This window comes from Netta rufina, assembly GCF_964035555.1.
Source record: "Netta rufina genome assembly, chromosome: 21".
In the NCBI taxonomy this organism is placed as follows: Eukaryota; Metazoa; Chordata; class Aves; order Anseriformes; family Anatidae; genus Netta; species Netta rufina.
In genome coordinates, this window is record NC_140145.1 from 2,164,320 (window position 1) to 2,191,770 (window position 27,451).

At 39.5% G+C, this 27,451-nt stretch overlaps 1 protein-coding gene across 1 annotated transcript in view; it reads right to left on the reverse strand.

The window, feature by feature from the left end:
- Nucleotides 1–702: 702 nt before the first annotated feature.
- Nucleotides 703–27,451, reverse strand: part of AUTS2 (activator of transcription and developmental regulator AUTS2) — a gene marked incomplete at its 5' end in the record, with an annotated part of 97,625 nt that continues 70,876 nt past the window's right edge. Inside the window, 12 exons of the mRNA XM_084299925.1 lie at nucleotides 703–3,848; nucleotides 8,835–9,057; nucleotides 9,970–10,053; nucleotides 11,846–11,923; nucleotides 12,449–12,590; nucleotides 16,496–16,567; nucleotides 18,018–18,047; nucleotides 19,770–19,841; nucleotides 21,146–21,241; nucleotides 25,250–25,294; nucleotides 25,763–25,983; nucleotides 26,940–27,193. Coding sequence (XP_084156051.1) covers nucleotides 2,609–3,848; nucleotides 8,835–9,057; nucleotides 9,970–10,053; nucleotides 11,846–11,923; nucleotides 12,449–12,590; nucleotides 16,496–16,567; nucleotides 18,018–18,047; nucleotides 19,770–19,841; nucleotides 21,146–21,241; nucleotides 25,250–25,294; nucleotides 25,763–25,983; nucleotides 26,940–27,193 — 2,557 coding nt within the window. The 3' untranslated portion in view covers nucleotides 703–2,608. The remainder of the gene's footprint in view (nucleotides 3,849–8,834; nucleotides 9,058–9,969; nucleotides 10,054–11,845; nucleotides 11,924–12,448; nucleotides 12,591–16,495; nucleotides 16,568–18,017; nucleotides 18,048–19,769; nucleotides 19,842–21,145; nucleotides 21,242–25,249; nucleotides 25,295–25,762; nucleotides 25,984–26,939; nucleotides 27,194–27,451) is intronic.

Consider the following 27,451-nt stretch of genomic DNA (forward strand, 5'->3'; position numbering starts at 1 on the left):
AGAAGAAAGTCTTCTTAATTCTTACTCTAGAAAGCGAGTTTTAGTGTCACAAGTTACCTCTGGCAAAAGTAACTTGGTAAAAATTTTGAAGTGTTTGCACTAAGTCTGTAACCAAAACCAAACAGAACAAAAAAAAAACAACCACCTCCAGGAAATCATGCATCATGACATCATGACTTTCCCCCCCCCCCCCAAAAAAAAAAGGACACCATGAAAGCTGTACTATGTAGAACTAAAAATTTTGCAAAAAATTGTACATACTTTTTTCCAATTGGTCACAGTAACCAAGAGCCATCTTCTTAGCTGGTAACTGGTAAAATGCATTTAGCTTGCATGGAAGTACACAAATTCACAAAACGGCTTGCATACAGTCACATACGTAAGTATGGGACTAACCTGAAAGACTAATTGGTCAGTAATTAAAAGCTAATGTCAGTAGGATGTTATTATATTTTAGAGAATCTGGGCAAGCTAAGGATTTGGTCTCTTTTTTTGTTCCTTTTTTCCTGATTATTATAATCATTTTTATAAGATAGCTTATAAAAGCTTGTCATTTCCTTTCCATTTTTAACAGCTATTTCTTCTGAACAAAAGCCCACTCTTGGGAAAAGGTATCGTTTCTTCCCCATAGCAACGATGGGGTACTCCACACAAAGAAGCACCTAGCAGTTTAGTTCACATTTTTTTAATAACATGGCACAATTTACATTACACAAGTCTTCGCTGATGAGGAAACATGCTGAAGATTGAGAGCCGCTTCACTTTTCTTTTCACATAGGATCTAGAAAGGACTTTATTACATACAGGATAAACAGCAAAAAGGTTTGTATATAACAATCTCTTTACAATACTGAAAGCTACCACTACGGTTCCAGTGTACATATTCTTCAGGGTTGGGTTTTTTTTTTTTTCATTTTTCCTTTTGTTCTTAAAAAAAATCAGAAAAAAAAAGAACACTGCACAACATCTGGAGTTCACAAAATCTGAAGCTCACAACTAAACCTTCAGTTGACTACTAAAATAGATCTCTGATCATTAGAAACAACTGTAGTTAACTTTTTTCTTTCTTTCTTTTCTTTCTTTTTTTTTTCTTTTTTCTTTTTTTTTTTTTTTTTGCCAAAACAGAATAACAACTTCAGATAGCACTTTAATACACTAGAAGACCAATGGAACTAATTTTATTTCATACATATATTTTACAGTCCAGTAGACAAGATATTGAATTCTCTCTGATAAAGTCATATTCTCTCCAAATATTTAGACAAGAAACTTAACGCATTATAAAAAAGTGTGTTATGAAAAGACAGATTTCAGAAGACTGATGCATATTGTTAAAAAGGACCGTGTTCTTCAGGTTGTATCTTCCATGATTAGGGAACAACAAGGTTGACCTGTTAACTATTCACAGACTTTATTACCAACTGAAATACAGTAAGTTGCATTATGAAATCTGCATCAGAGTTCATTAATTAAACTACTGATCCACAGTGAAAACATCATTTAGAAAAGTATTGGCTTTCTTGTACGATTTGTTTCAACATAGTTAAAAATCACTTAACAAAAAAAAAGAAAAAAAAAGTGTGTGGTGTGTACAGATTAAAATGACACACTGGCAATAAAAACAGACATGAATGGTTATAACCAGATGTTCTTCCAAAAATAAGTTTGACATGTTAAGTGACGAAGGTTCTGGAAAATATCCAGCATTTGATTATTATTCTGTTTAACCCAGATTAATGTGACTAAAAACCCATCAGTCATGACTACAGTATCAGTGATTATAGATTGCTAACCTGACGCTTTCTAAGGAATACATGAGCTACAGTAACATCAGCATCTTGATGCAGGGTTTCAGACAGAAAACTACACTTCTAATGGGCTGTTTCTTCATCAAAACAAGCAAGAGAAATAGGTTTCTAGTATAGATGAGCTTGTTCAGGGAAAATATGACTTTAAGTATGTTGTGTGTTGAAAAGGCTCCTTTGAGTTTTAAAGGCTTTTGTGAAAAGCCTTAAAATTCATTGCATAGTTGAAGGGGTTTAGCTGTCTATAACAATATATGTAACACAGCATAAGCAGACTGTGTTGATCAATATTAAGTTTGCAAATAGCACAGTTTAAGAAGTATTAATGTATTATGTTACTTAATTTTATCTATTTACATTTGTACAAAGTAAAGCTTTCGTCTTACCCTTTTTGCATATATGAACCATTAACCCATGAAGCACTCTTTTTACATAAATATCTACAATTGTTTTCACTTTTCTTCTGAAAGAGCGTTGTACGGTTGTCATTGGTGGTGGCTTGTTTCTAGTCAAATCATTCAGAGTAATGTCTTGTTCTTCAGTTCAAATTTGAAAATTTTAAACTAGAAATAAAATAGAGTAGAAGACACGAGGAACATATGGACTTGGCTAAAAGATCTGGAAAATTTCAACATATAATATACAAAAAAAACATTTCAAAATCTTTGCACTCAGGTCTATACATATTGTACAGTGGGTTACATCCCCAGTCTGTATCAATGACTAGTAAGAAGGTCTTTATATTATGTTCATTTACAACATTCTGTCCCTCTTTCTCTGGTTTTCACTTAGTCTCACTCTGCTTATCGAGCTTCAATGTCCTTGAGGGTGTGAGAAGGAGGCCTCTCTCTCATCTCTGTTGACAGAGGAGTAGTCCTTCTGGGAGACCCAGGCCGAGGTCCCAGAGTAGAAATAAGAGGTGGAGGGGCACTGAGAGCTGCTGTTGGGGGAGTTTTATTGAGGATGCCATTTTGGTGTCCCGTTGGGGGACTGACTCTGGGGTAGTGCATGCTAGGAAGTCCTGGTGTGATTAGGCTTGGGTGAGGCAGGTGCCCATCCAAGGTGGCAGGGTGAACTGAGTGCAGGCGTGCATGTTCATAGTCCTCTCTGAGCATGTGCAACCGCTCCCTGTCATCCAAGTGGTTGCCCCTCTCATGCTCACGTCGTGGGTCAACAGAAAGAGGGTGGTGGTGATGGTGGTGGTGATTGTAGTCGTGAGGTTCCCGATCCCTGAACGACCTGTCGGCTTCATATAATCTTGGCGTAGAAAGACGATGAAGGGGGTCATTTCTTAGCAAAAAGTCTCTGCCCAGGGGGTCTCTCCGATGAATATCTAGCTCTCTGTAAGGATCTCTTAAGGGATCTCTCATTGGATCCCAGTGGAAAGAAGGATAGGGGAAACGTTCTCCACCAGGAATCGGGCTAATTCCCATAAAAGGGGTCATCATGCGAGTCCTATCCAGGCCACTGATGCTGTTCATGTGATGTATACCAGTTACACCTACAGTCATGGGCATAGACACTAAAGGACTTGGATGGACATTAGATGTAGATATAGGTGGGGGCTGATCAGATGACCTGTGAGTCTGAGGTCCCTCAGGTTGAACATCATGGTCTTCCTTTCGCTCCTCCTTCACCTTGACTTCATTGCTTTTCTTCGGATTATCATATGCCGGCTCATTCTTCCTCTCAGTCTCACGGTTTGAAGTACTATTAGGCCTGGTGCTCTCCACAACAGGGGGCCTAGCATAGGGTGAAGGAACCCTGGACATTTGCTTCGATTCTTCCACCACTCGGCTTTCATGACTCAGGCCTTCTTTCTCTGAAATATAGTTGTCCTTCACCTTGTGCTCTTCGACATTAATTTCCTTCCGAGATTCGGAGTGATCCCTCTCTCGCTCTTTGGGTTTCTCTTTTTCTCGAACCTCGGGATTCAGATGGCTCCTGATCTGCTCATTTGAGCTGCGATTATGTCCGAGGGAGTTTACTGGATGGATAGGTGCTGGCGAAGGATGGCTGGAGTGTCTTTTCTCAATGCTCTCCCTAGAAAGAAAGAGAAGCATAAAAATTAAAGCATGAGAAACTCTCATAAATAAAACAAATCCTTGAGGGTGTCTGCCTGTATACTTGTCACTTTGCAGAAAGCTAGTAACATGCACCATTTAATGCACTGTTCCTATTGCACACCCAAAACACCAGAAGAGCAACCCATCTCTAAACTAGGTCTGTTCTATTATCTTAATGCAGGAGAAGAAGATCCCCAAAGAAGCTGCTTTGTGAATGATCTGACTGAAATTTCAAACACTGAAGTCCACAGAAGGATCCCAGGGAATCTAGCTCTAATGTACATACTCCTAGGATGATGGACTTAGCTGTTTGTAAAGAGAGAGAAAAAATAGAAACATACCAATTTCATGCAAAAAAGGTGAGGCAATTAAATCCAAATTACATGGGGAATAGGATTTTACCTGCTACTTCTATTAAGAATACATTTGGGCAAGCAGACGACATTTTGTTCAGCGGACTTCTTGAAAAACTTCCACGCTTATGTACTTTACTAGTTTCTTATCTACATTGTCTTCATCCTTCTTGATTTTCAATTTACTTCTCACAATTCAATTTCCTTCTTAAAATTGAAAACAAAAGCCTCTCAGTGCACCAGCACTGGTGGAGACCACCTCTGAACAGACAGGCACTTCTTTAAGTGTGAAGCCTCAGTGTGGGTGTTTTAATAGAGACTGCTAGCCGTCATGCACAGATTGTGTGTTGACTTCCTCAGGCAGGGATGAATCTATGCTGTATGCCCATCATTCAGGCTATCTCATAAAGTTAACACCTTTGTGGATTCTGTTGCTCTTCAGATTCCGAACCCTTTCCCATTTCTGGGATAGAGTGAGCAGAGCAGAGACTGTGACAATGTATCTCGCTGCCAATGCCAAGAAGTCTCAAAATATTGCAAATTCTTTCCATCTTTCATACTTGTGTTGCACAAAGGATTAGAGAATAACTGTCTGGCAGTGGACTGAAAAAGATGTATATATGAATGCATTCTGTACCAAGTATTTTCTGGAAGTAGTGTTGACTAACACTAAGTGGAATAGCAGTCCTATTTCAAATGAATTGAGTATGTAAGGTGAATCTAATTCTTCAGTTCCAACGCTTTTCACCTCGCATTAATTGCAGCTGAATTCAGCATTGCAGTTTTCTCTACAAAGACAGCCTCAGTGTTGGACACATGCTGTTTTCTAGACATGGAAATTCTGTTCCATGCGGGGTGATGGACAACATGCCACTAAAGGCAAAATGAGGGGTAAGCAGCAGGGTCCTCTACAGTCTGCAAACAGCTCCAGTTTACATACTTCTCTGGGTGCTGCAGTCTCTGCTTAGCAATGTGTCATCCAAACACGCTTTGATGAGGACAGTAGGTTGAAACTCACTCTGGACAAGATGAGCAATACTGGATGGCTGAAGGGCAACTCGGAGAGTGACTATGAAGTGGACAACTTGCTCCTTCACCTACACAGTTTCTGCTACTTTCTTTTTTGCTAACGAGCTGAACTGTGTAAGTTTTCTACCTCTAAGCTGTAGGTACTTTTGGGTGGTGAAACTGCAGCAACTGCTGAAAAAGTATTTTGAAAAAGAAAATTCTCATTATTATAACCTCACCAGAAGCATCTTCTGCTGCATCTAGACTGAATTGTTGAAATTGTCATTTTATGGGCCTTGTCTCAGACAATCAGAGTCCAGAATGCAACTGTTATAAAACATTTGTAAGTTGGAGCAATTAATACCAAAACTGTCTCATCTGCACTGACTACCAATTAACTCCTGGATATCATGTTCTGTTTTGATTAACTCTGCCCTAAACAGTCTGAAAATTGTGTTCTGGCTCTAATTTCCCTCCTCTAGCTCTCCACGAAAAGCTAAGGCATTTCTTCTAACAGCTTCCAGATTTGGACACAGCGTGACCGAGATAATGTACTCCAGTGAATGCAATGCTTCAACATGAAGATCCTTTTCCTCTGCTGTGAAAACACTGGCTTGTGGACTCTGCAATACCTAGTTTGTTATTTATTTTGCTCATGGGACCAGTTCAGAGGGCACCCTTAATTGTTTTATTTCACTAGAGGAACTCATTGAGTCCTTTCACTGATAGTTAATCAATTTTCTGCGTAACTTATTTATTTTAAATTGTGCATAAAATTTAAAGAAAATAACGGGTATTTTCTGTAACTAAAGAAAAATATATGTGCAACCAAAATAACATCTTCCATTGCCAATTTAATTTTATTCAGTTACAGTGATGGCATTATCTCAAGAGGCTATTGATTACACAGTTCACTTAAGTGAACGGCAGTCCAGTGGTCAGGGAGGGAATCGTTTTTTATCCTCAGTTCTATCAAGGGCTAATAGTACAGGAACAGCGCTAACCCTCAGTCTCTCTGAAATAAGAAACTTGAGATCATGTTTTCAAATGAGTTTATTACTAAATAAGGTATGTTTTGAGGCTGTATGCTACACTGAAAGATAATGCACAAGACATTATGCCAATTACTTTGCTTCATTTATGTTGATAAAGAGATCAATAGATTCTTGTTTTCTCTTTAAAGCTCCAGGATTACATACACATCAATGTCTTTATTAGAGTGGAATTGCTCAGTGACATCTTCTAAATTAAATACCACTGAGAAAGAACAAATCCTGTTTTGCACAATAGCTGCTTCCACTGATTTTTTTCTAATGTTGGACTGGAGTAATGTCCTTAAAAGAAAGAAACAAACGAATTTGCAAGCGGTGTTCCAGAAGAAAGCAGGGACTACAACAGGACATAGCAGTGTAACTCCCAGCCAGCTCTACACCTGGGAAATGTTCACAGACTGTAGTTTCACATTATCTAAACTCTCTTGAAAGATCTACCATATCTCACGCTAGCTGGGAGGGGGCTGCAATGCAATGGCTGTACAGCTTATCCAGTAAAAGCAATCAGTGAATCACTGTAACCCACCCTAACACCATTTCTAAATGGGGGTAAGTCAAGCTAAGAGGTGCCTTTGAGGTACATTTAATTGTCACTTATTACAGAAGAAATCTAGATGGACCCATTTGTCTAGATGGAGTGTTTGGGGGCAGATAAAGCTCAGACCATTGATGATAGGACAATTTTGAGATGAAATCATACCAGAACTCTGGGTATGATTCCCAGTTCTTCCTGCTTTGTCAAATTAGCCAAAAATAGGTAACAGAGATTGGGACCTCAACTAGAAGGCAAGTCTATATCCTCACCCTGCTGGGTGCCACTGAAGATAAAAGGATAGGTATGAGAGGCTCACAAACTACTCCAGACATTATCTACATAGGGAGAAGGTCTCCAGGAAGGAATTCTCAGCATCTTCTCATACAGGCAACAGTGTGAGCATGCTGCAAAGTAGAACTTTTCAAAACCACATGGATGGATGCATAGCAATACTATATCAGCAAAATCGTTATTGTACTAAACTGGTAGCCATAATTGTGCAGAAATATGAAGTATGAATGATGCTTACTTTTAAGCTCTCAAATTATTGAAAATAAATATGTTCTGAGCTATGGTATGGAGTTCAGGCAATGCCAAAGCAGCTTACAAGGAATGTGTTTCTGAAAGGGATTTTCTTCAGCAGGAACACTTCATAACAAAACAACAGGACAGTAACTGAAATAACCACATAGTTCTAAAGACTACCCATATCATCAGTAACTAAAATGTTTTGCCATTCAAGCCAGTAAAGTTACTCACATGCTTAAGCATTTCTCAAGACAGAATCCCCAATTTCTAATGGCAATTTATTTTGAAGCATTAACACCACACATGAAAATAATGAAGCTATGCTACCAAACATAAAATATTCCAAATGGAAAATGTAGGTGAAAAGATCTGTAGTTTGACTTGCTCTTCACATTTTACAATAACACAGAAAAGCTCTTAAATGTATTTTTAGAATATCTAATGTGTTAGCATAACTTCTTTTAGAAAAGGCTACTAATGCGTATATTTGGGTTAGTGACAGAGAAGTCAGAAAAGCACATCTCCTAAATATTCTTTTATGTTAAAAAATTAGAAACATAGCCATTATGTAGTAAAGTAATGTGCAAACTTAACAGGAAAGCCATTAAGCCACAACTGAAAAAGCTGAAATCAGCCTCTCTACATTTTTCAAGGAAGGCATGACACTTGCTGAATGGCAAATTCTTATAATTTGGTACTTAAATGTTAAGAGGAATTGTTACTGAGTTAACTGTATAATGGGAACAGTCCTGTCAAAAAAAAATATGACCGGGTTTTACTTTTCATTAACCCTTCCCAGCCTGGACATGTTCTAACATGCAAGTTCATGTAAAACACTGAACAAAAAAACGTGCTTGAAGGTATGCAACAGCAGTGCATGTATGTGTGTTTTCTTCAGGGGAATTAAGGTTGATTTAATGAACTGCATGCACTGAAAGTTACTGTGGTATTGGAAATGACATACCATGATATTTTACAGAGTTTTAGTTTTAGAACTTTCATCAGTGGTTTCTCTCGTCAGGCCATTTTAGGGGAGGGAGGCAGGGTTATTTGTTTTGCAGATTGGGTCAGATTTACAAAGTTATTTAAGTATTCGCTAGTGCAGATATGTGTCTGATAGACTTTATAATCCTTTTTTCATCCTGTCAGGCACCTATCTACACATCAAGTCTTCAGAAGACCTATGAGAAAGTCATCCACAAGGCTGTGTGGTCTGATTCTATTCTCACTTGACACTGCCTGAACTCTGTTCCAGCCAAGCTCCTTCTGAGGAACTGTGGTGCAAGTGAGAAGAGAAACAGATGCAGCAGGAGGCACCTGCTGTGCAAGTACTGCCAGCCTCACATTGTAGGCGCCGATGGTGTCCGCTCTCCAGGTGTCCCTCTACTGAAGCTCTGGTTTAACAATGTGCCAGGCTGGGAAGGGTTAAAAGCAGAACGGAGCCCCAAGCTTTGAACTAGACAATTCTTGGAAGTGTTCTTTCGTACCTTTCTTTGTCATCTTTACTAACAGATGAGTCTCGTTTATCTACATCTCTATCTCTGTCATGAGCTGCAGCAGATGAACTGCGCTCCAGCTCTCCTGGCTTCAGCCAGGGCGGAGGGGTCGGGAACGAAGGAGGAGTTCGGTGCAGTCGGTTCCAGGGCTCGTGAGGGTTGCTAAAGCTCTGCATACTGGGGCCATCCTTGTGGCCGAACATTGAGTTGGGTGCTGAAATGGTGAAGTGGAAAACAAAAAGGTTTAAGAAAAAGGTATGCTCTAGTGAAGGTACTTACCAAAAAAACTTTTACAGCACTCAGAGTTAAAATGAATACATATTATTGGGAGCTGGAAAAGGAAAGGAAATTAACAGAGATTCATTAGAGGGTCTCATTCCTAAAAATGGGCAGGCATCTGACAGCTGTTTTAATTGGAAGGGAAATGCTGTGGATAAAATTGACAAGGGATGAAATAGAAAGATAAAAGTGACAATGATCCTTAGTCCAAATATTTTAGAGACACCAGAAAATGACCATTATAATGACTATAAACAATGGGACTTGTTGCATTTAATCCTGAACCAAAATAAAATAATATGTGACCGAAATCATGCCAGATTTGAAGTATGGAGAAAGGTAGTGACTTTTGAAAGGATGATCTTTTGAGACTGGCCAAATCTAGAGAAATGTTGATGACCCTGGACAAATAAATGCAGGTTAGTGATCTTTTCCAGGCACATGTCCTGGATTACTGGTGAGAAAGGAAAAGAAAATGTTCTCATCCACAGCTAGGGATTACAAATAAGCAGTGCACATTAACTGTTTTTGACCATGCAACAAAACCATGAGGAATCTCACAAAGTCCTTAGACTCATAAGTTCTGTATTCATTTATTTTTTGACTAAACAATGCCAATGGTGACATTTGGCATTATGTTGAACCCAAACTATGAGGCAACTGATAGAAAATAATTTACTAATGACTAAAACAATGCTGTTATTTAAAAGAAAAAGGGTGCTTTTCATATTCCCATCCCTTACGGATGTGATCTAAGCAACCGATAAAACGACAACGAATAGTCACCATCACTCAATATCCTGAATCACACAGCAAACAAGAATTCATAAACAAAGAGGTTACTCACTAACTGTCGGGTTCCCGAGTCCCCCGAAGGCATTACTACCCACTGCAGTGAGACCACTGAAGGAAGCTGGTCGATTGAAAGGCTCTGCAAACCAATGAAAACAACTGACACTCACTGGCATGTTGGTAATTGTGAGAAAGCATTAGTGTGTTATCCAGATGAACAACATCCTCCCACAACACACCGGTGATTGTGAAGGGGTGAGAAATACAAAAACTTATTTTTTTTTCCCCAATAATGAAAACCAAGATGTTTTCTTTGAAGAAAACCAAGATGTTACAATATATGCAGTATTGAGGCCTGTAATTCAGCAAAAGTAACTACTTCACTTAAAATCTGCAAACATCTCAATTTTTATTTCCTTTTATTCCCTTCCAGTTCAGTTTCAGGATCTTTCTCAGGAAACGTCCCTGGCTAGCAAGACTATTATTAAGTCTGGCAATTGTGCTTGCAAAACACCTTCAGGCCACGCCTCAGTCATGTCTCCTAAAACATAGCCAGGATAAAAATAAAATGTCCTGTTATACTGATATGTCATGCTGACCTGAACATTTTTCAATGCTCTTCATATTTATTGCCAATACTATATGAAAAACTAGAATGTATTATGAGAAATATTGCAATCTGTTGTGTTTTTTTTTTTTTTTTCATACTTAATGTATACAGAGTATAGGTATGTTGTATGAAGCAAATTCTCTTCTCAAAGTCTAATGACTTTGATGAAACTACATCTGATAAATACCAACACTGAGAAGCAGAAGGCCATGCCTAACATTTTCTACAGACATCATGAGTCTGCTGTATCTGTTTAGTGACCCTGCCAAATCTTTCCTTTTGCAAAATGGAATATCAAATTAGAGTCTTGATTTCTGATGTCCCCATAGGCAGCAGATTGCCTTATTACATCAGTAAGTTAGAAAGGAACTAACAACATTTGGTGACTTAAGTGGTTCCTTTTCTTAAATGTGTATTTGCTATTTTTCACTGACATACACATTTGAGCCCAGATCATAAGATCTTAAGGATCTCCTTCCCAGTCACTTAAATGGAAAAGCAGGTATCTCAGTAGGAGTCAGGAACAGAAACACCTTTCTGAGCCTGAGCCTTAATTTTCAAGTATTTTTTGACTGCTTATAGACATGATTACACTGAACCTAACCAGCCCCATTCCTGCTGCCATACAGGCACTTTGTTTTCTGAAGTATTTCAAAACATGCTATCAGTGATACTGTTACATGTATTTAGAACTGCTACCTGAGTTACAGAAGATTAATGGATAAAATGTGCAATTTGTAAAGGTTAAGTAGGCAGGACACTCAGAGAGTCTCCACATGGGCAGCCTTTAATGGACTAAAACAAAAGATGTGAAGTAAGAACAATGTAGCATTACTTTACAGTGGCAGACATGCAAAAGCAGAGCACAAAAGCTGAGGCAGCTTGCTATGTATTCAGAGCCATGACTCCAAGCTTGTGTCAAAGGGTTCATCATGTTGATCCAGTCGTAAATGGATCTATACAGGTAACACTTAGGTTGAGGAGCTGAAGAACATGCGTTATATTTATTTCTTTTGGTGCTCCTGGCATGCTTAACTGTATTATCTCTGTGGACCAGTGAGGCTCAGGAGGATCTTTTGGCCTTATTCTGAATCTGGCTGGTAAAAGATGGTGGCTGTTCAGACTATACTCCACGCCTTTTGGGGAATGACAGGACAACTGAAGTAGCTGTCAGTTCAGTGGTATTCACACTGTAACAGGCCACAGCAGATTGCCAAAGGTAGCAGGGCAGAAAATGCCTGCATGTTACTTCTGAGTTGTATTCACAGTCCAGTATTCACAGAGAGAATTGGAAATGACTTCTGGCAGTTACTGCACTTACCTAAGTGAGCAGCTGGGTTGAGAAAGTTGCTGTGGTGAGGTGGAGGGCCAAAAGGGGTGCCGGCTGGGTGAGCCCCACCTGCCAAAACAAAGCAATGGGGTCAACTCCTAGCAAAAGCTCAGAAGGGCACTCCCTGTCCTCTACACTTGACTATAATTTCTTAAACAACAGCTCATGTGAGCAGAGATTACTCAGGTCAGGATCCCATGCAAACAGCAGCTGCTCTTCTAAACAGAAGTTACCAGTTAAAGGGGATTGGAGGGAAAAATGTATCAGTATGGAGAAAGAGTACATGTAAAATACAGCATATTTCCAACCTGTCATCTCCATGATGCATCAGATATCACTGTGAGCAATGTTCCTCCATTTGCGACCTGTATAACATTTCAGCATGTTTGTGTTTTTTGTTTGTTTGTTTGTTTTTTTTTGTTTTTTAAAGCATATGGACAAATTTTAAAATATTTGTCAAATAGACTAATAGCCCCTGGCATGTCTTGCAGAGAGTTCATAAGCCAAAGCATATGGGAAATTTCCTTTCAGCATGGCAAGGATTAGCATGTTAATGAGCATGCCACAAGAAAGATTTTGATTCTCAGTACTCACTGGCTGTGGAAAAGAGAGTCGAGGGCCGAGCCAGGTCATGGGGGTGGTGGATGGCACCAAAAAGGCTGGGGCCTGGTGGCCTGCTCAGAAATTCAGGTTTCAGGCCAAAGTCCAGCTTGTGTGGATCTGACTGCATCTGTTTCTGAAATGTAAAAACAGGATTTAGAAGAGACTGTCCTAAAAGATAACAATAAAAGGCACTTTCAAAATGCTGTGGGTATAGCAATTCATTCATAACAACTGGTATTTAACAAGAATATTAGTTTTTGTGGCCCTGGACGTGCAAAGCTAATCTCCTGGAAGGGAGATCTAAGGCAGACAAAAAACCTCAGGCTTCCAACAGGTATTTCCCCCAAGGTTCAACAGTGCCTTCACAAACACTCACATCCATCCCTCTGGAGCAAAGCATTTCACTGCAGATTTGACTTAAAGAACAAACACAAAAATCTCAGGACAGCCTTTAAACACATGCTTGGCTGTAAGAACAGGTCTGTCTTTAATAATAAAAGCAAGGCTGAAGAGAGGTGGTAGCTTGGATCTGATGCTGGGTGGGTAGGCATGTTAAAAACAGGGTGAAAGCTCCAAGTATAAGAGGCAGAGCTGCCAGCTGACCCTCTTCTGCCTGCAGGAATCACTGGCTCGACAGTTAAGGCAGCGACAAGTCAATGGACACCAGAACCATTACATTTCAATGCAAAGCTGCAATTGGGAAACACTTGATGCTGTGCATCTTTCAGTGCCTCTCAGACTACAACTGAGCAAGATGGGTACTAAAATAAGTCAAGTTACAGACAGAGTATTAGTGTCTGAAGAACTTAAGCCCCATTTTGATAGCTTGCACTCCAAATTCGAAGCACTGTATGTCACTGTCTTTATTTATATGGTATTACAATAAGCAGACTTTCCCTTTTAAGGTATATTTGCTTAGGTATCTGTATTGTAAATGATAAGTGGATGAAAGATGGGCTCTTCTTTGTGCCATAGGCTCATTTTAGTGGTCCCTACTTCAATAGTTTTATAGAATGCAGAGGAAAACCAAATTCCCAATTACCTGTGCTGCCAGAACTCCCTAAACACAGATTGCTGATTAATTGTGCAGGTCAGCTGAAAGGATTTACAAATGTGTAACACTGAACCAGTAGATCTTAACAGTAATTCTGGAGCATGTTCCGCTTAATAAATCAATATTTAATACTGTGCCAGCTCAGAGTACAGACTGTTACAATGATATAAATATGCATATTAAAAAGTTATGACCAAGTTAATGTGCATGCCTAGTAGCTGTTTTTCAAGTGCTAATAACATGTCTATGTAGCTATGAGCACAAAAAAAAAAGGAAGAAAAAAAGAGGCTTTATCAACGTTTTGAGATAATGGCCTGCAAAAATATTGAAGTGCAAAAGATGGCCAAGTTAAGGTCATGTCTTTTAAGGAAGCAACACTGTAGTACTTCAATAATTAAGAAAGTTCAGAAGATACAAATGCCTCAGCTGAAGGCTGTGTGCCAGATTTTTTAGGCTGTGAGCTCTTTTTATTCTTCTTCTTAACAACCAAGTTATAAACCTCTGACAAGCATTACTCAGAATAGCAAAAGCTGGCTGAAACCTTAATTGCAGCCATATGAACAGTACTGTTCTGATAATGAAAAAATCCCCTGTCTGAAGAGGAACGGAAATATCATGGCTGTGCTAAAGGACTTTTAAATGTGAAGATTTACCTTAAAATAGTACCAAAGAAAATTGATCAGAATCATTTCACACCCAGCTGCTGTTTGAGAGAGCACCCCTCTTGCTGATAATCCTTATGAACTAATTTCAAGTCCAGCAAATGCTTAACACCTTAACTCAGGGCCCACTAAATGCAATGCAAATGCCTGCAATAATTTCATGTCATGTTAGACCAGGCCATAAGTCCTTGCCTAAAAGAGAGCCAATTATGGAGCATAAATTCTCTCTGGAATCCAGGCCAGAACAGTAACAGGCTGGTCAGCCTGAGCCACAGTGCACAACTGCTTTGTGCTCAGAGCTGGTATCCAGCCCTGGCTGTGTCTGAGGAATTCCCTGGGCGTGCAGACAGGTTACCCAGATCTGAACAGTGTCTTGGTGCAGAGGTACAGGCAGGCAAACAGCATCAACAGCTGCATGCATTTTTTCCTGGGGTCACAAAGGTTGTGTTTTAAAGTTTCCTGTCTTGCCTGCTTCTCCAGTGCCTGGTGCTGCCCTCTGCAAGCAATTACTAGCTGGCTGGGTAGTTAGCAATTCTTCCATACTTTGCAGGCAGTCCGGTGGCACTGCATGCAAACTTGAAGTTTTTGAGTAAATGTATTTTATTCCCTGCTCTACAGACAGGCAGCTGCTTCAGCTTGTGCAGAAGAAAAGACACCTTCACAACCTCTGGATAGGAGAAACCATCTTGTGTGAACCCTCAGACAGAGATTTCATGCTTCCTGGTGGCATGCAGAGGGGAGGACTTTGCTCCCGTGTGGGAGGCTGATAGCTCACATGGACATAAACCACCTCGCCTTAACTACTGCAGACCTTACCTCATTTTTTGACTCAACTGAGACAGTGAAATACATTTCCCAATTATTTTAGAAATTATCATAATCCACAGCCTCAAAAAGTCAAGTAACTTCCTTTCCTGAACTTCTGGACATTATTACTATTTTTAAACATCCAAGCTAGAAAAGTAATAGGTAAAAGAAATGGCTGTATGAAAATGGCATTTACCGTGAGTTATAAATACACCAGTATGACCTCTCTCTGAATATCAAATCAAGGAAGATTCAAAGGACAGAGATAACATGGGAATAATAATTTCATTTTGAGAAAATACCTTTTCAATAAAATAAAAAAGGGACATATAACTCTCTAGGTCTATAATCTTGTCTTTTTTGATAATGGGAAGATGAATGAAGATCACTAGCAGGGGAAACATAAGGAAGCAGAGGAAAGATACGTCTACTACAGCAAATTAACCTGTCAACCTTGTTTAAAAGGGTTATTTTTAAACTCTATTAGCTGCAGGTTTTAGTAGCTGTTCAACATCTTCATAGTCTTATAGCACTATCTTACACATTTCGGTTGCATACACAGACTGCAAAGTGGTATGGACTTCTAGTTAATTTCACTTTCTAACACAAGCCATTTACACCTGAAGTAAAAAGCCAAACAGTCAAGAATGCAAACCTTTCCTCCCTTTTATACAATGAAAAACTTTAGGAGCAACACAGATTTTTTTTTTACATGCAAATGCTGTAACAGGAAAGGAACCTTCTTCACTAAGCCCATATGTAATGAAAATAGAGTTAAGGAAAGAACAGAAATACCCTAATTATGAAATGAATAAACTATTTATTTTAATATGACCTTTCTTTTAGGACTAAATTGGCCATAGCCCTTACAATCAAGTCTCAAAGCATGTACAACAAAGAAATTATTTCCACCCTTGTACCTTCAGTGCCATGAGACAGTGTCTCTGGACAACATCATCTGAGCAGCTGTGGCTGCCTGATCAGTCCAGACATGTCCTGGAGCCAGCCTCCAGCTGTAACGTGGGTTGTGAAAAAAGACTGATGGGAGCCTGTGCAGCCATGCTGGATATAACATGGCAGGGACAGAAATCTTCCCGTGCCCCATTATGTCTGTGAACATTAATAAGAGGAATAGGACACATGTGCCTAGCTTCTCCAGACTTAGAATAATTTAATCTCAATATGTTCGTGTCCTCAGCCATAAATAAAAGAAATGCTGTAACTCACAGGCACACCCATTTAGCTCTCTCTAGCTATAAACTGTTTGCTATTGCTTGAGATCTGGTGTCCTTGCTCTACAGCATCTCAGACATTCCTTTGAGACTCCGTGTTTAGGTTTTAAATTCAAATATGCCATCCCTGTGAAATGGAAGGTTATGCTATAATGCTACTTATGGTAGTTTAACAAGCCATTAGCCATGGCACAGAACTACTAACAGCAAGAGACAAACTCTTTCTCTCACAGGTTTGCGCAGTGCAATTTATCTGGAATGCAGGTGTGCCCAAAAGACTGACCTTGACTTTCTGTTGATGATGGTATATCTGCCAGGCAATGTGAACATGCATAGCGCACCACTTTCCAGGTTTCTAGAAAAAGAAAAAAAAAAAAAAAAGGAATACAATGTGAATTAGTAATTTTCAAATACCTGTGATGCTTTATCCTAGGAACGTTGCTGATCACCCTCCTCTCCAGATAAACCCATGCTTGTTTTTATACACTCTTGCAATCTTCTGATGCCACTGGCTGAGAATGCAGCTCTCATTGCTGAAACTGATGAAACTACCTGCCTGTTAGCAGCTACTCCGCATGGCTGGATTGCTTCAAAACTGTACATTGAGTTCAATTCCAAAAGCGCTGCTATTCTAAGACTAGCCTTTCCACTAAAAACAAAACCAAACAAAAATAAAACCGCATAAAAATACCAGTCTGGTTCTCAAAATGAATTTGACTCCCTCATATAATTCCTGGTCTATACATCCAAAATCTTGGCTCACCAATATACTCAAAAATTTGGAGGTCAGTCAATTCAATCTGGCTGGGAAGGCAAAATGGCTTAAGCTGGCTCTTGCCATGCCTCTGTCACCATGCTTTTAAATCATGGCACCGAGAGAGAGACAAGAGAGCGTTATTTCGCTTTTTTATTGATTTTGTAGTCCATTTTCAGAATATCTGGAAATGATGTCTGAAAAATACTCATTCAGGATACACTTTCTACAATCTTGTTATTTAGGGGTCTACAGTTAACTACATGAATAATAATTTCTGCATAGATTTAAAAATAATGACGTGAATGAAAGACGCTTCCTAAGCTACTGGTAACTTACACATACAAACTACGGCATAGGGTCTTGCCTTATTTTTCTAGATGTTGATCAACCAACAATTAAAAATGGAAGAAAAAAATGAATCCCCTCTCTCCCACACACAAGCCTAAATTCAAGCCTTTTGCTTATTCATAGCTGCCAATTGTGCTATTGATTTAATGGTCTGTACAATCAAATCTAGACCTCTTGAACATGTTGAAAAATCATCAAAAGAACCCTTTTGGATCACTTTAAGACTGGATCTTTTGATCCTTATTTCTAAAATATTTTGCTTTTGAACTGGATTGTCTGTCTATGCTAGACAGTAAGATACTTGGGTAGGAAGTTCCATACTGAGTAAAACTGAAAACACACAGTAAATAATAAAAGCAAAATGCTTCTGTCTGCAGTACAGTGAAATGGAATCACTGCCAGGGCAGTTTGTAGATTGGCACATGAAGCCTTGTGGCCAGGGCAATAGGAGGATTATCAATATTTAATGAATATTTAGTATTCATGTTATAGGGCTGTGTGAGGCAACTCCCACCTTCAAAACTGGACATCTTCCTCGCGTGACCACAAGAAGCACGCAAAGGACTGACCACACTGCTCAACAAACATGGTGCAAAATACCCAAGATGAAACATAGTGTTAATTTATAATTAGTCTGCTGCGGTAACCCGTTGGGGACTAAAACGAGCTCGACAAACTGTATCACAAGAAGGTTTCTTACCCTCAACATGGGCCTGAACGGATCTGTCAACTGTGAAGAAGAAATGACAGCTTGGTTACATGCCTGTCACTCAAACAATTGCTCTAATTAACAAATTTGTATTGCTTCATTAAGAGACAAAATTAAAATGTTATAATTTTACTTTCAAATGAAGCCCTTTCAGATAATAATTAGTCCTCAGCCTCCGTTTCGAGCCGGTCTCCCTCCCCCCATGGCTGTTGTACCTAAGTGTTGACAAGCAACTAAACAAGCCTCACACAGAGCGCTCTGTCCTCTGGCATCAGCATTAATTTGTTGATTTAATGCTACAAAAATGGCTAGTTAACTACTCCAAAGAAAAACAGCTACGTCCTTTGGGCAAACTTCTGTTCTAATCTTTCAAAGCTTGCTCGGCTCACGAGAAGATTGGAAGCAGATAGGGCTGCTTTATCATGGGGCTGGTCCCATGAACGGGCTGCAGTGCCCCTGCAAACCATTGCCGGTGTCTGTTCAGCAGCTGTGGCACTGGGTACTTGCACATTTAGATACCCACTACTGACTAATTGCTTGCCTGATGTTTTCTGTCACAAATTGGCTTTAAGTATTTTTCGCATCAGAGCAGATGTACTTTGTACAGCAGTTGTATGAAAAGGAATTTTCTCATTTCTGTTTCTTGTATGGCCTATTTTTTTTCGGGGGGTAGGTAATTTTTTGTTCTCTTTTTTTGTTCACAATTCACCAATTAATAACAGAAAATAAATTCAATTTCTTGGGTATTTATGATTTTTTTTTTGGTGTACTTTCTTTTCTCAAATGCAATGCTAAAAAGAAAAGCAAAGGAGATTTACAGGTGTGAGAGGCTTTTGCAGACTCGGTGATGGCACACGGCATCATCTTGAAACAATCAAAAATACACTACAAGCTGAAAGGCAGCATAAGTTAAATTACTTAATGATGGGAGGCTCTAGTTATCTTTTTGATTAGATGGAATGAACAGACATGAAAACACCTGGTTCCTTTTATATAAAGCTTAACTACAGCACCAATTCAGAGCAAACTGAACTACTGGAACTTGGCATTACTTAAAGACAGCTCTGCAGTATTTAGAAGTTGAACCATACCACAACATGGATTTTTAAGGAGCATTCCCTATTGCTTTTTTTCAGAGAGTTCTACTAAAAATATCACTGCACAACGTTTTTCACTGCAAATAATGCATATTAATTCAAATGTGCAAACAACCTGTGGGCATTCACAAACCCTGTGGCATTCACAAAGAACAGCAAAAGTCTAAAAGATGAAGTGCTGACACAATAAATGCTGTTCTCATATGCTACAACTCAAAAATCCTGAGGCACCAAGTGATCAATAAAGTGCATTTGTATTTCGCTAGTGCAATCAATAATACAGTCACCAAGGGAATAACTGTCATTACCCACATTAAAAACAATTACAGAGTATAAACGTAGTCTTGAAGAGGTTTGTACATTTATACATTGAATTGGGCTTTATGCCTTCACCCTGGGCTTGTGGGGATGCCAGCTGACAGCAAGGAAAGATCTCTTCCATTGCATAGTGTCTGTTTTTGCTAGTGATGAGCAAAAGGATTAGGATTTAAATTGTTCTCATACATCTTCTCTAGCCCTCATTTACTTATATACTTCAGAGTAAGCTTTAGTTTTAGATGCTGATTTGGACATATTGAGGATGTATTCAGGCTTTTCAGAAGGAATAGTTTTACTTTAGAAAAACAGAATAATACTTCCTACAGACCCGTGGATCTTTCTGTAGAAGGGTATGTGGGACAGTTCCAGGTCTGGCTGCAACATCAATGGGATTGGAAGTCTAGAAATGTCATAAAGAAAGAGAGTGGTTATGAGTAAAAAAAACGTATAGACCCTACAAAACCTGAAAAATACTATTTCTTCATCATTAATATTGCCTAAGCCATGAAGATATTTTTTTTTATAAGATAAAAGATTAACTACTATAATCCATTTATATACACATTATCATCTCAGACTTCAAACTTTCATTGTCCACTAACTTCCCATTACTTCAAGTGATCCGAAACATGTGAGAAAACAGGGACTGTTTCACTGGAAATTCTTTCCACTGTTGAAAAGCTGATTAGTACGATACAGCATTTAAAGCAACATTTGGAGCACCAAGCTTGGGCTCCGCTGCTTATCAATAATGTACTGGAGCTGGCTAAAGCTGCTACCCCTCTATGTCAGGCACAAAGCATCGGTAATCTCTTTAGTCACTGTACAAGGATCTGAACTCCATCCACAATGAACTGTTACCATGTGGGTATCAGGAAAAGCCAACATTCAGTTGAAGAAAATTAAAGCTTTTCCCATCATTTGAATGTAAATATTCAGCTAATATAACAAAATGCATCTTTCAGAGAAAAAAATGCTACGTTTAGACAGCATCTTTCCTATGTTAAAATGAAGAAAAAAGAAATCAGCTGCAGTATAACTAACAATTAAGCAACAGAGTTGTTAACAGACTGATTACCATACATATGAAGAATCCCGCTAATGAACTGCAATTTACATATTCAGTCATTAAAGTGGATGGGCCAATTTAAGAAAGGTGTCTTCTCTGCAGAAATTTCATTCCTGATTTCAGTCTGTAGTGGCAAAGACTACAGGCTACAGAAACTGATTTCCTCATGCTCATAAATCAAGAGTGACTTCACGAAAACAAAAGAAAAAAAAAGAAACTAACAATTTAACTGCCATAGCTATCACAAAAGAGAGGAGAACTAAATCAGTGTATTGCATGGTGGTAGAGCTGTGAGGTGACTGTGGAAATGAGTAAACAATCATGATCACAGTTTCTTAAAATCTTGATTATTACATGATCTTACATTAACAGGTACTACCTGAGAACTAATCATATTGCTTCTAAAGTTAGCCATAACATCACATATAACAATTTTTTAACGTATTTAGATACATCTGAACCCAATGAGCAATAACTTTTGTTTTGTTAACTTGGGAAAAGCCTCTTGTGCTTTCTGCAATTAGGCTGTAACTCAGATTCCAGCTGCTCCGGAATCTAAAGTAAGTTCTGAACTCTCATCTAACCTGGGTCACCACCAGTGAATTTGAGCAGTAACAGAGAATTCCTGTTTTTACCTTGGGTTGAAATGCTCCTTGTAGTGAGCCAAACGGGCCAGTTGGAGGAATCATGGGAGGAATACCTGATACAGCTGGAGGATAGGAGTGAAACAGCTGTAACAAAAAGACAGAAGAACATGAATGCAAGCGCCCTTCAAAATGAAGACAGACAGTTGAACAAGACAGCAAAAGCATTCCTGCGGAGTATTAGGGAAATGATACATGGAGAAACAGAGAAGCATTGAAGAAGTGATCTTGTTGCAACGATGTTAGTTAAAGCAGTCAATGAAATGTTCACAGATGTCATGAAGTTTACTTTAGAGCTTAAAAGCAGTTCCCAAATTATACAGCCAGCAACCTGTCCCCTGGATTAGGCCATCACAGCGTAAGAGACTTGTTTTGCAATTACTAATTTTAAAATTGCACAGCCATTTTAAATAGTTTAAGTTTGTAAATGATATCAAGAGAAAAGGCAGACTACTGAGCTAAATAGGACTGAGAAAACTACTGTTTGAGTGGGAAAAAAATGTACATGTTCTAGGACATTCTGTCATTAAAACTCCATTAGTGTGTTAGGATTTTAATGATATCTGTAGGAAATGAGGAAAATACGCACAATTCTTACTTCATTACCCTGTCTGAGAGGATATCCTGCCACATCTAATAGTAGCAGAGAGATGAACTGATTTGTCAAAAATGATTACTTAAAAAAAAAATGTTGAGGCAGAACCCCCAAAATTTTAGGATACTGTTTTTGTGACGACAGACTACTAAACATAAAAATGTGTAAATTTCCACTGACCTCAATGATCCCAACGTACCTATTCTAAGACAACTTAGCAAAAACAAAACAAAAAAGCCTTTTCTATACTAATGCAGACAAACACATGGGAAACAAGTAAGTAAATGATAATGTCCAAATCTCATCTTGTCTCTGTGGTCTGGCTGTGAATCTTTTACTCATGCTGTAACACGGTTAACTCGCTCAGAAAATGCAGGGATCACACAAAATTACTTTTTGGTAGGAGTCGGGGTTCAAAGCATTTCATTACAAGGTGTTCTCACTGGGAAACCTCGGGATCTAATAGGGGATGGCTGCTAACTCTGCTGGTGTTGCCAGTCAAAAGCCTGAAGGGGTTATCTGGCTGGTAAAGGTTCACATCTGAACATAGCTGGTCCAAAATGAACCTGCTGTATGCTACTTTTAAGATCAAAATCAATGAGTTAATGGCCAACTGAGCAGAAGCAGGACTGGGCAAAGACTGGACATTTGGAGTGGGCAAACACTGAGAAAATCACAGCCCAGAGTAAATCAGTATCACAAAGTTTTGATGAGTTTGTTTATATCAAGCATCTGTATGTGCTTTTCTTAATCCTTTCTCGTAGAATCAAAGAATTCTCCTTCCATTAGTTTACCTTGCGAGATCATTTATTCATATTACAGCTACTGAGAAAATACTTCAGTATCTTAGAGGTGTCAAAAGATTTTTTCGGTTTAAAAGTATGAAGTCTCCTTACAGAACACATTTCTATTGTTGTTTTTAATTCTATTTAATTTGAACTTGCTCCTTTCAATGATGCAGAAAAAATTTTTAGATTAGTTGATGCTGAACTGCAGGCATTTGAGAAATCATTAAGAGACACGTGTCCTCATTTACAATAACTTTTTAATGACTAAAATGTGTTTTAAATCCTCCAGCGTCTTCTGCGTTTAATTCTGTGTGTAATGGACCAATTCCAAAAGATGGAGAGAGACGTAATACTTAATATTCTATTACCTATGACTAATAATAAGGAATACTTTCCTTAGTTTTGTAACAACTGCTAAGTTAATTAAATGTGACCTTTCCTCAAGGTCAGAATTATTAATAAAATATAAATATTATATCTCCCTGATCTCTTTGTAGTAGTTTAATTCCTCCAGCTTTCAATGTATCTTCAATAGTTGGTGTTTCCTTCTTGCCCAGCATTCCCTCTCTTTTGAGCAGCACTTTCCCCTTACAGCTTTGTTCAGGGGACAATGCAGTAACACAGCTTTCCTGGAGCCAGGTGCAATAAAAGGCAACACTAGACTCAGCATCAACTGTTAAAACTGAGGCTCACTGTGCTACAGTAAGTTCACCAAAAAAGAAAAAGATGGGAAAATAAAAGATGCCGAGAAGGAAAACTATCTTAAAACTCTCCATCAGCTTACATGTGAGCTGCCTTCCCTATTTTAAAGTAAATTGATTTTAACTCTGAAATAAACTTTCTCATTCTCCTGCAGAGTTCACTTACAAGCTTTGACAACATCGCCAGCTTTTTTTAAAGATGCATCTGAACACCTAGTGAGGATTTATTGTAGACACTCATCACTAAAACAGTATGTATTGATGCACTAGTGTTTCAGAGTGTTTCTAGAAGACAAAAAGCCCTATCAGGTATGTGCCTATAACCAGCAAGAGCATGCTTTTCTGTACTGCAGCTGGTCAGGAAACTGATGCAAGCAGTTCTTCTTTTACCTTCATAATCTATATTCATACTAGAAGAGATTATTGAAATGTCCTGGCTACTATGACTTTGCTGTAATTTTAGCAAGACTGTTAATCCAATATAATTTATTGACATCATGTTGATCTTTGGTATTAGCTTGCTAAATATCCAACAGATGCAATTCTGATTATTTTGCAATAACTTCATTAGGACAAACCTTTCCTGAAGGAAAAGGTAAGGGAAGCACTATGGACCAGATCTCTGCTGCCGTGACTCTGCCAGGTTTGACAGCCTGGCTCACTGGCTGACAGAGCACAACATGAAGCCTCTTGCTTTAAATGGCATAATACAATGACCATCGGGATTCAAGTAACTGCAAGATTTTAAAAGATTATGTCGCTATAAATTTGAAAGGAATATACACGTGGAGACTATTTCAGTGTTTCCTGTATGACATGTTGACCTCTGTGCTTTACTTCTCTAAAATTCATTTGCTTATTTCCCAGTTCCGTGTTCTTGCTTGAAGCAACATGACACATTCATCATAATCTATCTTCTGAAACAATGTAAAGCTAAGCAAACAAGAGTGTAATTTGGCAAACAACAATGCAAATGAGCAGTACGACTCTTCTAAGTAGAGGAGTCTCTCCTAGAGCTTAAATGTTTGCCTCATACTTCTACAGCTGGGATCCTTCAAGCACTCACATACCGTGAAGTTACTCAAACAAGGTATCAGAAATTAATAGGATTGTTCACATGTACTACAGGTATGAGTTGTTAGCAGGAACTGCGTTTAATCAGTACAACAGAAATCATCACACTATCATATTAACCATTTTTTTTTTGCCCAGTTCCACTTCTAAGCAAAACCAACATATAAAGCCAAGTGCTTTGCAAATTTCTGAGTGCTGATGCAGTACTCCTTCTCTCATCAAAATATCACTACTAGATTTATAAACGCTTGTCATAATCAACCAGATACCTGCCTCCCTTACAAGCAGAAGCTTTACAATTAACTAGAATATTAAAAATCAGTTCATCTCAAGAAATCATGTTTTTGGTAGTTCTAAGAAAAGCACATCTAGTGCATAGCTGGATTCATATCACATCAGTGTCACCAAACAGAGCTTTCCAAAAATAACAGGCCTAGTGGATCAGATGTGCCTTTGAAATCTGTAGAATACGACAAGTTTTCAAATTTTATAAAACAAAATATGATATATTAAGAAACTATTAGATTACCTATCCCTGAAGGATTTGTACAATAGTTTGTCATTTCATTTCAGGTTTCTCAGGAAAAATATCAATCTAAGTGTTTGTGGCACAACTGAAACACAGTGATGAAATTACTGCTCTATCCTGCTTCATGTAACAGCCAGCTCTTCTGCCTCATCGTTTTCACATCAAACCTGTCTTCGAATGGTGTATGAGCAAGAGACTTTTTGATTGGAAAAGCTGATACTGCATCTTTACCAGAAACAAGCACCACAAATGCAAGCCTTCAAAAGCCAAAGCAACCAAGAACGATAATGGTAAATCCTGGAGTGATGATTAGGGAGAGATTCAACATTGTGCCATTGATTGAGTGGTGATCCCAACCCACCACAGAAAAGCAATTAAGTCAGTTTTAAACACAGTAATAAAACTCACACTGTGACGGTAGAAGGGGTCAACTTTTGTAGGGTATTTGTCAAACTGCAAAGGGATCAAAGCACAAACTAGTTACTTTATATTTCGTTGCTTCTTTTCTGTTGGTAACATAGACTAATTCCCTATTATTTGACAACCAACAGAGAGGAAAAATATGCAGAAAATTAGGTTCCAGTGAGACTGTTTTGTTTTGTTTTGTTTTGTTTTCCTCAAAATAAAACAAGGTCTTTATGAGACTTGGAGGAGGCACCAGAGTGCACCACTCCAAGCACGAGGAAGTCCCAAGCACGAGTGCCCCTCTGGCCAGCAGCCTCGTCCCTCAGCCCCTGCGCTGCCGCCTGAACCTATCGCACACGTGCCATCCACAGGGAACGGACAGCCCTTCCTCTACCACCCAACAACATCTGGGCAGCAGAATGCTCCTTCCCCGCCACCTGGCAAATTCTTAAATTTTTGTAATAAAGAATAGAGTTGTGCTCTACTTATCCTCACATTTCTGCCTGGGGTACGCACCATGGGCGGTGCTGGCGTTGGCATGATGGCAGTGGGTGGGATGGCGTGAGGGAAAGGCGTGAAGGTGTGCTGGTGTGTGTGTTGGTGTGTGTGCTGGTGCTGGTGCTGGTGCTGGTGGAACTCGGTCCTCAGGTACGGTGGCGGGCCCAGGGAGGCCCCGCGATCTGCGCTCTGTGAGGCCAAAAATCGCGTGTTTAGTTCCTGACGAAGAAGATCTTGTTCTGAAACACAAACAAAGCAAAACAACCCCCATGAGCTCAGGGACTTTTCCAGATCTTGCGCCAATTTTGTTGGCTGTGGTAGTGAACCTGTATTTAAAACTTCCTCACAGTAAACCGTGACACTGTACAGGTTAAGAAAACTCTCTCGGATCTTCCCCAAAGGCCTCAGAGACAGACGAGTTTTCAGTTCCCCTTCTCTCCCTTCAAGCCTGTCTTCACTACAGCATTCATCTGAGCCACAAAGTGACAGTTCTCCCTAAATTTGTATGGACATAGACACGTCCCAGAGCAGGTGAGGAGGTACAGGTAAGCTGAAGTGAGTGAACAGAGACTGGCTGCTGCTATCATGACTCCCCCACTGCGTGGTCACAAACAATGTTACTTGAATGCTGATTATCCTCCATTTTCTTCCCCCGGTTCCCTCTTGGTGAGGAACAGACACATTACATCTTCCCACAGACAAAGTATAAAAGAGCACAGTTTACTCCACTGATAAAAATCTCCACAACTAACCACCTCCCACCCCTAAATCTTGCGCGTACACGACCTCAGGACTGCTGTGTGCACAGCCACCAGAGACTTTCCCACCAGCCAGGCTTGCTGCAGAGAAGTGAGGCTGAGCACAGACCACAGCTACAGCACAGACATTGCTAGAGGGTTCACAGATTTTGTGTGGGCACATATGAATTCTGAAGTGTTTTTACCCCAGGGAGCAGACACAGAAAAGCACAGGCTTCCAAAAATCTTCATTCCCAGGAAAGAAGAAAAGCCTTTGAGAACGTCTGGGTGGCTTTTGGTTTTGCTATTGCTCCAAATCCTTCAGCAATGAGTACCACCTCCACCCAACCAGCAGCCCTCGTGGAATGGACCAAGAGGAATTATTTTGACTAAAACCGGAGAAGTGGTTTCCTGCGCCGCACTAGACATGCTCAGGCCACGATCCATCTGTCTCTTACCTGAGTAAGTGCTACCAGCTGGGTGTCCTGGAACCTGCAGGGTCCCTGACGTCAATGGCGGTGGAGGAGGCAAAGCCGTAGGAGGGGCAAACATATTGGGGTGATGTGGGTGTGCAGGGGGCTGGAGGGTGGGCGTGAAGGTATGCAGCGGGCTGTGGCTTGGTAAAGAGAGGGGGAACGGTGAGGCTGAAGGGTGGTGAGATATGTGTGGAGGGGGGGCCTGAGTCTTGGCAGGAGTGCTGCTTCTGCTGCTGCTGTTAATGAAAAGAAAAGCAATTAAGCACTGCATGGAAGAGAGAAAAGCTCCAAACCTACACATATGCTACCCCAATAAAATATGCATGGCTCACGTTAAACATGTCACTAATATAAGTTACATATTACAAACTCCAGTTACTATTCTTTTTTTTTCTTCTTTTTTTTCTATCAATACCACTGAGATATTCCTTTCTCTAGCCTCATCTCGTGTCTTCCTATGGTCTCTCCCCACCAAAACCCAAGACATGTTTTCC